Source organism: Ascidiella aspersa, chromosome 4 (assembly GCF_963924565.1).
Source record: "Ascidiella aspersa chromosome 4, kaAscAspe10.2, whole genome shotgun sequence".
Lineage (NCBI taxonomy): Eukaryota > Metazoa > Chordata > Ascidiacea > Phlebobranchia > Ascidiidae > Ascidiella > Ascidiella aspersa.
The window spans coordinates 9,954,098-9,970,565 of NC_139450.1; the positions used below are offsets into that span (position 1 = coordinate 9,954,098).

At 36.0% G+C, this 16,468-nt stretch overlaps 2 protein-coding genes across 2 annotated transcripts; one reads left to right on the top strand and one right to left on the bottom strand.

The window, feature by feature from the left end:
* The first annotated feature begins 439 nt into the window (after positions 1-439).
* Positions 440-7,066, top strand: LOC146147098 (putative peptidylglycine alpha-hydroxylating monooxygenase 1). The gene is made up of 9 exons (XM_083387725.1): positions 440-743; positions 1,254-1,374; positions 1,657-1,729; positions 2,175-2,241; positions 2,447-2,537; positions 3,334-3,542; positions 4,869-5,007; positions 5,773-5,962; positions 6,572-7,066. Exons 1-9 carry the CDS (start codon positions 470-472, stop codon positions 6,776-6,778), a joined length of 1,371 nt encoding a protein of 456 aa, XP_083243851.1. The 5' UTR covers positions 440-469; the 3' UTR covers positions 6,779-7,066.
* A 1,772-nt stretch (positions 7,067-8,838) lies between these two features.
* LOC146147099 (uncharacterized) lies at positions 8,839-13,028 on the bottom strand. Its single transcript, XM_083387340.1, has 6 exons — positions 12,286-13,028; positions 12,028-12,186; positions 11,707-11,796; positions 11,406-11,452; positions 11,078-11,155; positions 8,839-10,385 (listed from the first exon to the last, which is right to left on the bottom strand). The coding sequence occupies exons 1-6, from the start codon at positions 12,872-12,874 to the stop codon at positions 10,116-10,118; spliced, it is 1,233 nt and encodes a 410-aa protein (XP_083243466.1). The 5' UTR covers positions 12,875-13,028; the 3' UTR covers positions 8,839-10,115.
* Between the last annotated feature and the right edge of the window lie 3,440 nt (positions 13,029-16,468).

The following is a 16,468-nucleotide window of genomic DNA, read 5'->3' on the forward strand; positions in this document are numbered from 1 at the left end:
GGAAAGCTTCAGCCTAACTCGTCAGGAAGGAATTGCGCTATCGCCAAAAACAATAGACTATTTGCATTACGTCGAAAGCTTGCTTCCTATACTCTTGGAAACATATGGACATAGTGGTTATAGTGTCACATGCTGTCTGCTGGTAGTCAGATCAGGATTGCTGTCGGTTGAGCTATAAGTGTAACAGCGCTGTCATTCAGCCAACTCAATTATTTGTCAATAACAAATAGAGGCAAATAAAAGCTCGCGTATATAGATAAATATAGAGTATGAAGGCAAAATCGATTCTCTGCTGAACAGAACAAACTTACGACTAAATTTCAACTTTTGCTAAGCGTTTTGTCATGTTAATATAGCTTTATGTCTCGCACGTACGTTTGAAATTTTTGTTGAGAGCAAACTTTATTCCATTTCATCGACTATATTTAGCTACAGGTGAGGTTAGCTTGTCTAAGTACTTCAGTGCACGATGAGGTATTTCACGTACATTCTTGTTTTGGCTGCCACTATATCGATAGCTGTGGGATACGAGCCAGTTTTTGGTGATTACCTGGAACGGGACCGGGACTACTTCGACAGCGAGGTTTCGGATTTTTTCGAAAGTGTGATTGACGGTGAACAGCTGGGCGACGAAAGCTACCTGTATGCGAATGACGACGTGGAGGAAAATATTTTGACAAGCGACAGCGACCGGTTAGACGAGGCACCAGGTTTAAAGGATGAGGACTATTTTATGTTCGAAGGTAAGGGATTATCTGAGGATTTGATTTTTGATAATATTGTGCATAGTTTTTGAATATTTCTCTCAGGTAAAGAATACAGCGCTATTAAACATAAATATTTGTTAAATTTATTGCAATCGAAACTGATGCCTTCTGGCCACTTATACTTTTCATTTTACTAAGAATGGGAATGCCATATTGTTGGTCTGTTGTCAATTTTGTGTTTTCTCTAAAAAATGGTATGCTATCGTTTCTAAAATGCCACGTAAATCTTGATGTGGCAAAATGAATTACGCTTCTAGCCAGTCGTAACTCATGTTAAGTTTAAACACTTGGATGCGGTTGTCAAGCTACAATTTTATAGGTTTAAAGAAAATAAGGAATTGTTGAGCCACTATAGGATAAAAAGTGAGTTCCATTTATAAGATATTGTCCCTTAATTACTTTACAAGACATGAAAGTTTGTTATATTTAAAAATTATATTATTTGTGCTAAATTATTGCGCTTGGCATAAATTTTATTTCCCAAAGATTTGCCGAATGTTGAAGACGAAATGGAAGTGACTCTCTATGATGATGATAATGATGGTTTTCAAAACGATTTTGACACAGATGAGAGGGAGAAGGAAAACTCAGAAGATGACACAAAAATGTAGTTTTTTACCAAAATATTTTTAAGTTACAGAAAGCTCGCCAAAATTAGGGCGTGGGTAAAGTGCCACTTTTCGCAATTTTAAGAAATACGGTACGCAAAACAATAGTTGACGGTTTTAAAATTACCAACAAATTTCTATAGTAAGATAAATAGCCAACTACGTTTCTATAGTAAAATGTACTTTACGCCAGGACTGTAACAGTTTGCAGGGAAGAGAAAAAGACAAAGTAACTTTAGTTGAGATTTAATTGAAAACTAAAAGTTTTTATAACGTTGCAGTTCGACCGACCAGTTGTCGATGAGCGACTCAATTAACATCACCCTAAAGATGCCTGACGTGACAATCAGCTCGGTGAGAAGTTGCAGTAGGCCTAGGCCCTCGGCCAGTGATTCCCAAACTGTGTGCCGCGGCACACTAGTGTACCTCAAGAGATTGTCAAGTGTGCCGCGAAACTTTTTGTAATATCGGAAAAGAGAGTATTTGCATTACCAATAGGCATACACGCAAGCATTTTAGACTTAAATACGCACTATTCGTTAACATTGTACAGTGCAAAGAGATTTAGAAGGCATTCATAAAAGGTCGAATAATATAAAAGCAAAAGCAAACACTCATCTATGTTTAAACGCCCACGCATGAGCCATATCTTTGATATGAAAAACAAATTTAGCCTATATCGTTTATAGTTAATGGCAACGCCATATGTTGTAACTTCGAGATGGGCATTTGAATCTCTGCAGCATGTTAGGATTTTTTACTGGTTTTGTTGGTAATATTATGTTACCTTTGTTAATAGGATGACACATATCTTTGTACAACGGTGAAAATTGATAACTACAACCCGACGAAGACACTGTACATAAGTAAGTTTAAAATATACCCTGATAAATTGCATCAAGTTATCAACATTAACATGCAGCAGTGATTTAAATAGAGTATACAAATCCCAAGTAAACGCCATCTTCACATACGGAGTAATTAAAACAAATACAACGTAGTAAGTCAAACAAACAACATAACAGGAATTTGTAAAAAAAAATAATAATAATAATTTTAATGTTATTTCAGCTGGTTACACACCACATGCGATACAGAGCGTTGCACATCACATGTTGTTGTTTGGTTGCACTGAGCCGGGAAGCAAGGAGGCTAAAGCGTGGTAAGTCGTGATCTCTTTTACACCATATTCCTCAAGAGTTTACACGATATTCCTCAACCTCGTTTCGCGGCGACCCGAATTTAAGCGTATACCAGCGAAGCATCGGAAACCTAATTCTCTGTACTCGATCTTAAATAAAATAAGACATTGGCCTAAAAAGATATTTGGTCTAAAATCTAAATGATTCAAAAATAAGTTCAAACAAGACATGCCTTCGCGTTGCTTTCGGGAATTTTTTCTAATTTACCAGAAATATTTGCTCTAAACAATATCATACCATCATATTATGATTGGTTTCTTAATTTTTTTCCGTTTTCTTCAACCTTTCTACAAATTTCTGCTTTCCATTCACCGAAACAGTAAATACATAAAACTGAAGCGGGCCACATAACCCTAATGTACCCGGCATAGAACAAAAATATTACGGATGACAGTTTAATACCAAATGACGTCATTAGTACGTCCAAATGTATCGTTTTCCAGATAAATAAGCCAAAATTTGCTTCTGCGTCAGGAACCTTAGTTTTTTTTGATTGCCAGTTTATGCTATATTTTCCTAATAATTTCTGCTATATTTCCTAAACCCTATAATAGGGATGCGCTTATAGTATAAGTATAAGCGGCCTCAAGGCAAATTTACATACCCTAACACACGCCCGAAATTATTAGAAGCAAGCAAACTGACGAAACTTCGAAGTTGGTCGCCATTTTTTGATTTACGATATTGCCAAATGCTTGAATGCCGTCGCTATGCCTTCCTCGAAAAACAGTTAACCCACAGTAAACCGTTGCGCAGGAACTGTGGAGGTACGATGCACGGAAAGAACTCAGAAGGCTTTGTTGCCGCTCCGGTGTGCGCCAAGGGTAGCAGCATCTTATGGGCCTGGGCAAAGGACGCCCCATCGTTTCAACTACCTGAGGGTGTCGGATTCCAGGTGGGCCATGGCTCCAGAATCCACTACCTGACACTTCAGGCCCATTTCAAGTCGAAGGTGGCGGCAAACCGTAAGTAAACTGCTGGAGGTCCACTGGATACATACTGACGAAGGCGAAAAGTAAGACTTAATATCAAAGTTAATTTACACAGTAAGACGTAGTCTTCCAATGGGGAATTTGCGTTTAATTATAACCTAACCGTGATAACGTGACGTCATTAACATGGTGGCGGCGATAAACAAACTGTGATTGTTATGAGGTGTAAGTTTTCTTTGTAAGCAAGGTTACAGTTTTATAGATAAATAATACCAACGATCAAGTTTATTGTGACGATATTTTGGCTAATCCAATATTTTATGGACAAGACAATTTTATAAGTTATTTTTATATTCGGCGGTGATGGTAAATTTTCTCCCCTTACTTTTAATCCACTGCTTAAACGTACAGTTAACGTGTTTGTTCATAAGGTTACCTGACCAATGACCATACATCGATATCTCGAGGTACACGCGAGTCATTTAAAGCAAATATAAAAAAAAAGTACGAAAAAAATTAGGGTTTTACATGTTCAACGTTAACAACGCCTGGGCGCGATCAAAGCTATGCCTGTCTAAAAACAATTTTCGCCTGATGACAACTTCAGGACATAATTTGTACCTTTTGAACAGCACATTCATTTGGGGCCAGTCACTCAAAATAAAACTAAAGTTTTTTAGAAGATATGAAAGCACTCAGGAAAAGTAGTAAATTATACTAATAAAAAGTAAATATCTGCAAAAAATAAATAAGTATTTATTCGGACTGTTCATGAGAATATATAAAAATTATAATTCCAATTAGGACTAAATAAACATATATCGTTTTGTATTTTTTTTACAACAGACCACATCCTTTTTTTAATTTTTAAAAATGTTTTAGGACAATTAAAAATATATATATTAGAATTGTTTTCGGCGCTTTCCGAATTGAATATTTTTGCGATTGGGTCTATTCGTATTGTACTATAAAAAAATTTGAGAAAAAATTCACAAAAAAAATAATAAAAGCTGTCATGTTCCAACTATATAACAAATATTTATGTCCAAGTTAGGCGCGAGGGCACAATTTAATTTTATCATTTTGAATTTTGAGATATAGGCCTACATTAAGTTGTGGCCAATTCTATAATATTTTTTTACAAATTGTTTGCAGAAATCTCCTTGTTTTTTTTGTATGAAAAATGGCTAATAAAAAAGTTATATTATTTTAGATAGTTTTTTTGTTTTACCTAGTTTGGTTACCATCGTATAAATTGTATTATGCTAATATACAAAGCTCCTCTGTATATTTGATTTTCGTTACGATGAATCCGAACAAACAAGGCCTCGTCAAAAGCAAATTAATTTGTGTGCGCAGAATACGGCATCGATAGAATTGGAGTAACTGCGTCAGCAACAACGGTTGTGAAACCCAAGGTTGCAGCAATATATCTTCTGGCAACATCTTCAGGTTCAGTCCCACCGAATTCCAGACAAGAAATGGACATTATTTGCAAGTAGGTTACGCCGACACTGCAATAGATACAACGCACCCAACGGCGACCCGTGATCAATTACATTGCATCTATGCAATCACGACAGATCCATAATTTTTGTTCGGGAGGGAAAGGCATAACAACTTTGATGGTATCATAACGCTACTTTACATCATAAAACAAGTATAACGTCAGGACACTTGTCCTTTATAATTAAGGGAACGCGTTGCGTCCATTTGCGCGAAATATTTTCGATTTATTTTATTTACCTGGAAATAGTTTGTATTTAGGAAACCTAGCGCATTGAGAACACAATAAAGATTCGCATAGCCTACTATACATGTATATATTCCTTTTTATTAATAGTTGTTTGTCTATACAGAGATACCACGTACAACATCGCGCGAAGCGCAAAAAGCCGACATTGCCTTTATTTTAGTAAATTTGTAGGCTGTTCGGTGTTAGTCAATTTTTAGGCTGTTCGGACTACTTTTGTTATAGAAGGGCCGTCTTACTCTTGGTGTTATCTATATAATAAAAAAATGCATTTGTATGATAACGTTCGCAAAACTTTTTTTTATTATACAATTTTACGCACGGAGCAATCGGAGCATGTTACCAAAACACACAACACGGCAGTTAAAAAGATGTAGCAAATAATTACGAAGTTATGTAGTTCAAATTGGCATTAAACATACATAAGATATAGTGTGCCGCCCCTGAGTGCAATATAATATGTTATTGGAAATAAAACCGAGATAAAAAAAAAATTACTTCTGTTTGTAGATACAAGGGAAACATCGTCATGCATCCGTTTGCCTTTCGCACCCACACTCATGCCCTCGGTAAGGAGGTGTATGGATACATGGTGAAGAATGATAAATGGTCCCTTGTAGGGAAAAAGGATCCACAACTGCCACAAGCCTTCTACCCGGTTAAAAATAAGAGTATGGAAATCAAGAAAGGAGACTGGCTGGTGAGTGCACTTTTGCGAAATTCCTTTTTATTTCAGAAGTCCTGAAATAGATATATGAAGGTTGTAAATAAAATAGCAGTTTTTTAGTTATGGTGCCAATTTTGCAAAGAAGGGTTCAAAATGTTTGCACAAAAGAAAAACATTAGAGCGTTTGTTAACCCAGAGCTTTGAACATTTGTTTTAGCTGTTCGTGAAAAACATAAAAATCGACCAAGACAATATTATTTAAGTTGTAATAAAAATTAACGGGCAGCTGTAATATCCACAAGATTTTAAAACTTATAGCCTACGTCTTAAAGGAAACATTAACTATACTTTTTACTTAAACAAATTAAAAATATTCTCCTACTTTCGCGACTGTAAATTTGTGAACAATATCATGCTGGCATAGATTCTTTCGGGATGAGTTTTATGTTACCGTGAGGTTTGATCACAAGAAAAGCGGTTTGTTGTCTATTGTAAACTGCGTTTTAATACAATAATATTCTAGTAAATATCCGTAGTCAGCTTCCCAAGTTTCTAACAAAATACATGGGCCAAACCCAAATCTGCGGTTCTTGGTCTTAACTCATAACCCAGCATTGAGCTAAAATACCCTATACCTTTAAGGCTGCACGTTGCGTTATGGTGAGCCACCGGAGTCGTACAACGTACATCGGGGACAAACACACGGACGAGATGTGCAACTTTTACTTCATGTACTGGACCCCGCGTTCTAAAGCTCCCAATGGCTTGCGGCAAACTGTCTGTTCAAACGGTTATCCGTCCGTGCACTGGAACAGTAGCTTTACGAACGTTCCTCACACTCTAAAATAAGTTTTCTAACTATCAGTATCTTGCTGTGCCATTATTTGTCGTCGGGTATTCGCCCCCAGGGAAAACTACTTGAGTTAGCAATAAACATAATATGCTGTTTTGTGTAACACAATGTTATATGATGTACAACGTTCGTTGTATGCGCCCCGGTCTAAGCGCAGAACGCCATATGAGAGGCTAAATTCTTGTATCGCAAACGCGTCTCCTACTTCAGCCTCTAAACCAGAGGTTCTTAAACTTTTTGAGACACTCCCCACAATTTTAACAAAACTCGCGCCCAGTATGTTTCAAAATCAAAAAACATAAAGCAGAACATCAATTTATTTCCAGGTAAGTTGCATTAATGCGAAGGGTGTAACTGTTTTTTGGATACCAAATGTTTAATTCGAGTATTAGTAGCAGGGAAATATCACTTCGCCTTCATGTTTAGTCATAATTTGTACAAAGTTTGTCAAATTCTCGCGCCCCCAGTTTAAGATCCACTGCTCTAAACAATTACACACAGTTTGAAATTTGAAGCTTATAGTTGAAATGGAGATAGAGTCAAAGAAGCTGGCACAGTACAGGAAGAAGATGGTTTCTACACAATCGGCAATATGTCAAATACAATTATGCCTAACTCGTGGTACGATTCAAAATATTATGCTCACCAATTCTTTGGGGAACCGGGAGAATGTGAAGCAATCAGTGTTATGACAGTTACAAATACCAAGATTGAACAAGCTGAAATATAAGAGATTTTGGCGGACTTGGTGGTGTGCAATGCATCCATCCATGTGTAACGAACCTCTAACACAGGGTTCGGCAACCTTTTTCTAGTTGCATGTCAATACCAAACTGAGAAAGACCTCGGCGGGCCACACAAAATGTTAACTGAGAATTGTGTTATTGAAATGTTAGAACAACTGTGAATCAGGCGGGCCTCGGATTTTTTTGCACTTAAAGACGAGTTTGACTACATTTAAGGAGGCAGTAAATTGTTTGCGCGTTTGCTTTTTTCGAGTCCACACGTCGTCATCCGTACTACTAATGAAAAGTCTAGTAAAACTACTTTAAAAAAACGCGATAACTTTAATGGTGAATCTAATTTAGTGCTGTTAACTTTTGAAGTCCGGACGCACCTTGCGAGCGAAGCGCGATTTTTTTTGGTATACCGGTGCCGGTATTTTTTTAATTTGTTGAAGTTTTTATTACATTGCCAAAAATACTAAAATGTTAAAAAATATATGTATAATATTCTTGAATACGTTTTCCTTTTGTCTTTTGGAATTATATAGCGGTGTTGCAATGACTTAAACTCAAAGATTAGATTTAAGCTACTGTTTTCAAACGACCGTATTTTGGGCAAAATGACTTGACTTTGACGTAAGGTATTGCATCAAATGACTTCGGTTAAAATCAAGGGAGTTAATTTAACATTTTATTATAGAATTATTATTTGAGCTATTTATCTCATTTTTTGCACGTAAAACGATCAGATTGCTGCTTGTTTTTTTTTACTTGAATCGGACGACCTTGCAAATTTTAATAATTTATCGTTTTATTTTTATATTGGCAAAAAATAATTTGTTCGGCCTTGATTTATTATTTTTTGAAAAAAATTCACTCGGCTGGGACCCGGGTCATTTTGAAATTACTCGCTAACGACACTGTTCATTGTATGGCGGTCATCGAAATGTTCTCATATTTATTTGAGTGTAAAAAAATGTCTGCCGAAAGGTCCTTTGCAAACACCAAACTTCAAACTTTTGGCTGCATATTAGCAACAACAACATAAAAATACTTTTAAGGAGCCTACGAATTTTCGAAAAGCCATTAAAACTACAAAATACACAGTAGAAAAACTTTAAATCGTTGCACGGTATATGTTTGTACGCGTGGCTCGAAATTCTCAAATCTTGTTAGTGCGATTTAAGTGAAAAAGCTTGCGGGGAACTGACGTTACGTGCTGGCATACAATCGTTTTTTTTAAGTTTATGGCTATAATATGTTGTATAATACAATTGACAACTAGTGTTTACTTTTATTTGATTTTGCCACTTGCGTTTTATTGTGGCTGTAACGGCAACAACATTCGCCGAAATCAGCGATTTGCCGGCCCGACGAATTTAAATCGCTTCTATAGTGAGGGTAAAATCTTGCCTCTTCGGCATTCAAGCCGAGAATAATGGTGTTATATTCATTTTATGTCAAAGAATAGAGCCGTTATTATTTCTTTTAGACTATCAGTAACAAGCAGATTTCCCAACACGCTCTTAACGTTGTTCATTTAAAAACAAAAAACATAACAAAAAGGGTAATTTGACTTACAATATAAAACAGCAACAAGAAAGAAGTATTGCATTTGAAATTGTGAACAGCAAAGCTCTTGAAAAGTACTCGTGCTAAAATGGCCAAACTAATGTTGACAATATTCGATACATTATAAACAATCACACACCTATACAGGGGTAACCGCGAAAATAGGCAGCAACAATGACGCACACAATTACAATGCTATTCCGGGTGGGATCTTTGGAATGTGCTAAATGTATTTCGAACTAATTTGTTGCAGCCAGGGTTTTCAATTTATTTTGGACTATTGACAAATGGATGGGCCCACTCTCTGTAAAAACAGTTACTAAGTACTTGGCGGTATTGTGTAGTTACGATGCAACTTCGTTCACTTTGGCTAAGATTACTGGCGACTTTGACTGTAATTGTATAGGATGCCGCAAACGTTATTAATATGCAAACAAAAACTGTTATATACTTTGATTAGAAGTAAAATTGAATTGGTGGCGATTTACGGGTATAACGTCTTCGGAGGTATATAGAAAGAAAAAACACGATTAAAAGAAAAAAACAACAACAAATCAAAGTGGTTTAATTTCACAATGGCGTATTTTATACACTTTAATCGGTGAAAACTTGCAACATCTAAAGCCACTCGTGACTGTGAGTTCTGTGTAAAACGAATAACATGCATCAAAATATCAAAATTTCTGACTTGGTAATGCGAAGACGCAGTTCTTTTACGTGTATAATGCCGACTCATTGTTAGTCTAAAATCTAAATACCAATACAGCCTTAAAATTGTGCAAACAAATAAAAACGAAGACCGGCTTCATAACGCAGCAGCGCGGTAGTGCCAAGGCACATATCAAGGCTAAGGCTGTCGGTGGGTACGCGAATATTACAGGGCCAGCACGATTATACCTTTATATTACCACGAATTCCATTTACCATCATTCCGGCCGCTATCGACAACCTAAAAACACAGAGAAAAAGCTTGAAGACGCATAAAAGGAAACGGTAGGTGGTTGGTCTTCACTGGCGACAAGGAAAGAAGCCTTTGTCAAGTTGCCGTGTGGTGCTTACGCTTATGCTTGAGCATGTTGCTGCGCAGTGCAAAGCGTTTGTCGCAGATCAGGCAGTGGAAGGGTTTCTCGCCGGTGTGGACGCGCACGTGACGCGTAACGTCGGTGCGGTTGCTCGTGTAGCCGCAAATCTCGCACTTGTGGCTGGTGTGCTTCGAGCTGGACGGGTTGGTGGTGGCCACGACCAGCGGCGACGCCTTGACCGCTTGCTTCTTGGCCGACCGGTCCGCCTTAAGCGACAGGTAGGTCTGCGAAGGCGCGATCGGTCGTTATTGATTTGTAAACATTAGACTATATTTTAAAGAACGTGTCGTTTACACCAGTGCTTTTCAAACTTTTTAAAGATTTGTGGATAATATTGCCCTACCAAAACAGCATTGATTATCACAAGTACAACTTTAGATATTTTAAGCTTTTGCATGACAACTCAACAATAATAAATATATCCATGACTTTTCAGTCTCACACTAGTAGACCAACAAGACGCCAACACTGCTAGTTAGGGATGACTGACACTTGGCATTTTATTCTGATACCAATGTCCAATATTTTTGACAAAAAGTAATTAGATCGAAACTGAAACCAAATGACGCAAATATAAGCAACCCTGAAACCGTTCTAAGGTGTTTTTACCATGTTATTCAACCCAAATTTGGTTTGTCGTTAAAAATTAAGTTACCATCATTTTTTTTACATACTATTTTTTGATAAATTTACATTTAAAGGTAGAAATCGATGTGCTAATTTGCAAATTCATTACATTATTTTTTTATTTGGTATTGAATTGGCACTAGTACTACACTAGTGTCTGACACATTCTGATACCATCATTCAGCATTAGGTAGCGGCTCCCGTCAATATTATTTTTTATAAAGAAATTTATGGTTACATACATCCACAATAAAATGCTGATAAATATATAATAAATTGATTTTCTCACATGTGTTAAGGATGGGGTATTTTGTTGCAGTTTTTGCACTTGCATGTTGCTGCTGTATTGTGGCTCCATTTGTTGTAACTATAAATCGCAAATTGAATTGAAATATGTTTACATACTTAATGGTGTAAAAGCATCAGAAAAGTTTGGATAATTATATTGGAACATTTTACACATTTTAGAATTTAGTAAATAACTTCCTGTCATCACTAGCGAATAAAAAACAACAAGCAATAACAGGAAGCAAATAAATTAAAGTCAAGTGAACAAAGGTTGGACTGCTTCTGCTTTATGATACTTATGACAGCAAAAAAAGTATATTTATACTCACAATAAGAGGACTTTTATTTTGCAATGTGGAATTCTGATCCAAAACAGCTAAAACATTGTAGGGTTTTGTAAAAGTTGTGTGAAAATGTCTGAAGCTAATACTCTATTCCAGATTTAAAAAGTTGTAACATATGAGCTTGGTACATAAGTTTCTAAAACTTTAAATCAATATATAGCTATTAACAGAACACACTAAAAACCTTTGATAAAAAATTTCTACTTAATTAAACCGTCTATACAATATATTTTAACCTGTAATAAATTACTAACTTTTAATAAATGTGTACCCAATCGGTGTTTACCTTGATGGGTGGCTTTAATTAGAACTTCTACAGAGTTTGTATCTGCTTCCAATTGTCCATCATTTGAGTTATTATCCACTAGTTCATCAGCTAAATATAGTTATTTTTAGTCTTAGCTAGTGATACTAGTTGAGTGATTTCATATCAAATCACCCAACCCATAAGCATGAAATTGTCCGATTACTTTTCGAAATTGTCCGATTACTTTTTTGAAATTGTCTGATTACTTTTCGAGATAACACACTTTTAAGTTAACGCATCATTGCCACTAGAATACATATAATAGAATAGCTAATATAACAACAAGTAAAATATTGCAACCTTCATTATCAGGCACAACTTCTTCAGTATTCTCATTGGTATAAATTGGTCTTCGGTAGGCTACTAGGGAATTTTCTGATTGACAACATGGTTCACTGGCAAGAACCTCCATTTGGTGTAATGCAGAATTTGAGGTAGAACTCATATTTATTGGCTCCACTGAAAGTAAATAAAATAGCAATTAGTACAATAAAATCTGCATCCCTATAATTTTAGTATAAAATAAAAATCCAGTTGAAGATGTTTTTAATATTATACCAGTAAGGTTTTCCGCCACTAATTCAGATGAGGAATTTAGATCTTGGCTCGTTGTGTCTTCCTGTTGGTCCTGGTGGAGTGTACTGTTAAGTTTCAGTGAAAAAATATCACTTTTTATTGAGAACATCTCAGTGTACAGTTGCGTGTGCATTTCTTTGACCATATGCTTTAGTTCTTGCATTTCATCTAAAAGGGAAGACATACAGAGCACATCTCTGTATGCATTAAATCTTGGTATGTGTCGACCAGATGAAACAATTTGTGGAAGAGAAGGCATTTCTTTTTTAAGCAAAAATAAAATGTCATCTAGTGCTTGTTCATCTTTGGAAAAGTGTTCATCGCCCACAGGTACGTCACTTCTTTTCTCCATGGATGACAGGAGTTCTTTCAGCATCTTTATTGCCATGGCAATATCGAGAGAGGAATATGTTTCCAAGCACAGTCGGCGTATACTGGGTGGGCTCATGGTTAACATATGGTTATAAATGAAACATAGCAAATCATTTACAATCACTTTACTTGCTGAGTGCTTACCCATACCAGAACTACTGGTTGAGGTATAGCCGTTTTCAACCATTTTTTCCAACATATTATAGTACTACCCTGTAAAACAAAAATCGGTGATGGTCTAGAATCACTAACAAATTTTCATTTGGGGGTTTATATTGCTATTTGCTAGCATTATTTGGGTTAGGGTGCAAGTTAAAGTTGGGTTTGGGTGAGTCAAGAGTAGGGTTGGCAAGCCTGTCAATTGACTGGTCAAATTACTGGACAATTGACTGCACTTTATTTAACCGGTCAAATACTTATATTGGATTCAAATGTTGTAAATTTGAGTTTTTAATAATCTTGATTGTAACTTTTTTAAAGAATTCAAATATGAAATGGTAGCGTTTACCTGATGCAAACACATGTTCTGTGGTAATAACAAAGTGTTTGTAATAGCAAAGTAGATTTATTTTGTTTAGAACAACTGCACATATATGATGAATCGCGCTTGTCATAAAAGGAAACACTAATTGGGGTATACCACAATCTGAGGCAACTTAGAAATTTAGAAGAACCAAATGCCTTATCTCCAGTGGACCCTGGTGATGATTTAGAAAATTCAAAGTGACAAAGGGTGTGACGAGGAGTAAAAATATTTTTTTACTGATGCATTTACTTGTTGTCAAATTCAGGGAATAAACTTGTTGGCTTAACTCTGTGGTTGTAGTAAAGGTAAAAATTACTACAATACTGCTATAGTATTACTTGCAAGATGGGCATGGTTTTGCAAAAATTCTTATTGATAGTCAAAAAATAATTGTTTTTGTTTTACAAACCATTGTACTTGAGCCAAAACGTTCATATATTTATTTAACGGTGAAATCAAGGTTTATTTTTAACTTCAATTGCATTATGATAGTGTGTATAGTATTTGACATATTTGACCGGTAAATTGACCGGATTTTATTTGACTGGTCAAATGCCCAACCCTAGTCAAGAGTTATTATTATATTTATTCTCCTATATTTCTTTCTTTATTTCTTGCAATTTAGGTTTTGACCACTGGTTTCGTTACTGTAAAAAAGAGGTAGGATTCTAGACCAGCTCCCACAAATCTAACACGAAAATGATTTGAATATTTTGCAATGTTAATTAAAAACATATTGTCTATGAGTGAGTCACCGCAAAAATTTAGGAACTAAAATACATAATAACTGCCTACTACGATAAATTTTACAGCAGCAGTTACTATTAAAAAAATTATCGCAATGACACAAACCGCAGTCGAGTAGAAATATGAAATAACACTAGCATCCAAGCTGAATTCGCGTTTGAACGTTTATACACTAGAAAATTACTACCACCCTTGTCCACAGAAGGCAACAAGGATAACCTAAACGTACTGCGCCTATCTCGTACCCATATCTGGAAAAGCAGTCGAGTCATGAGTGTTTCGTGAGAGTGACTTGACTCGTGATTCGTGACTCGCTCAAATTTCGTGACGTCATTCGATTTCGAGTAGGATTTACGAATCCATTTGACCGTTAACTTAGACTGGTTGCGGGTCCCTTTATGGTGAATAACATATTTTAAAAAAGTTTTTTTCATTTGTGTTTTTTTAACTTTCTAATGCACACACGGAACCAATTTTACTGTCTATGTACGATTGTACGTTTATTAAATTTTGTATTTGCGAATCAATTTGGGTAAATACCCCCATTTGTTACAATCTGTACTGATCTGCATAACTTGAACATTGATAAATTGTGTTTCTAGCAAATTCAATAATTTTCAAATACGAAAATAATAAGAAATACCTCAGCGGTTCAATTAGAATTACAGCACAAACCATGTGTACGTAATTTCCTATATTTTGGCAAATAACTATTAATTGAACAAAGAAAAAGTCAATTGCTATAGGCCTACATATATGGGCTACATACTACGTAACTACGGTACATCAAAACGATTTTTTTTCCAAAAAACGAAATCAGCCTTATTTAAAATAAGCCTACCCGAATGGAGAATTTGGCCCCAAAAAACTAAAAGTACAATGCAAATTGGGTTTTACGTTTTACCTATGAACACAACCAGGGGCAAAACTATAAAATTGGCGCGCTTCATCCATGTTGAGTTATATTTTTTATTGCATTAACATAATATACCTTACTTTATACGGAAAAATAAATCAAATTTATTAGAATATTTGTATTTAAAGAAGAAGCAGTCTCAGTTTGGCATTTGCAAGCCACATTTTTGCGCCCCTGTACTTTGGCGCCCGGGGACATGTGTACCCCACCGCCCCCTCCCTTAGTAGCTACGCCTCTGTCTATGAAGAATATATCACCTCTTTGCATTAAACTTCATCTTCATTAAGGAATTTTGCCACGGGCCGAATTGATTGACCCGGCGGAACGGATCTGGAACGCTGGCAATAGTTTTATAACCTATAGCCATCGCTAGAGTTTAAAATTATAGGTAAACCCTGAAAAAATCTTCATAAAATTCCGAATTAAAGAGACGAAATACAATATTGCCTTGATGAATCGGATATGAGTCTCCCGGCTCATGGGTATTTTGTTATGTAGTAAGCTAAGCAAAACAGTTCAATTTTAGCAGTGTTTTTATTCTTGTTTAGCCTGGCATTTCATTTTAATATGAAAATGAAATGGCGGTAAAACATATTTGTCAGTTTTTTGTAGAACCGTTTATCGGGAAGACCGTGTACGCTAGGCGTAAGGTGCAGACAGACAATTTCGCTATGTCTATCAACATGAAATTTTAACGATGGACTTAGGGCTGTACAATAAAGGTTTACGGCACACGTTGCGCTATAAACTGTTTTTTAATTTGTGCCACGGAATATAAAAACGTTTTCATGGAGCTTTTTTCTTTGGGTCTGGCTGAAAATTTTCTACTTAGGCTATTAACGGCATCAGCACCCGTACAAACTACCTACTGCAGTGTTTCTCAACCTTTTTGTTCACGCGACCCCTTTTAAGTTTTCGATAACTTGCGCGACCCCCAATTATAGTGTATCATACCTAAACCTGAGTAAATAAAAAACACATTTTAAAAGGGAAAAAATCCAGTCTAGGATTGTATCAAAATTTGGCTAAAATGCGCTATGCACAACAATAAGCTAAAGTTACGGTTTGAGCCAGGGTTGCCAGATGCTTGGTTTAAGATTAGGACATTGTTGGTATGATATTCGGACATTTTAGGTCAAATAATAATTTAGCATGTACGACTGTACGTAGTGCAAAACTAAAGAGAATCAATTGAGGTAAATGTTCTTGGTGAACAGCCAAAATCCTTACAAATTTGCAAAATTGTTAGTCCTTAACAACAGTGTAATAATAAAGCTTTCTGGAAATTCTGTTTCCTTTTGCCAAAACTGCAACATCTAAATTTTATTACCGAAATTCTGCGGATGTTTTAGAAAAGGCTATGTAAAAAGTTATAATACCGCTGAAAAGTAGAAATACTTTGCCTGTAACCTATTGTAAACCTAGCACAAATTTTATTGTAAGCTGGCCTAAATTTCAATTGAACTAAATCGCCCTAGAGCAGTGGTTCTCAACCGCCGGTCCGCGTCAACTTTTCTGCCGGTTCCCCAAATATATTACAATTTTATATCTCAATTGCAAGATGTTAAAAGCTTGCTTCACCAAATAAGAACTTCGCCAGTTCC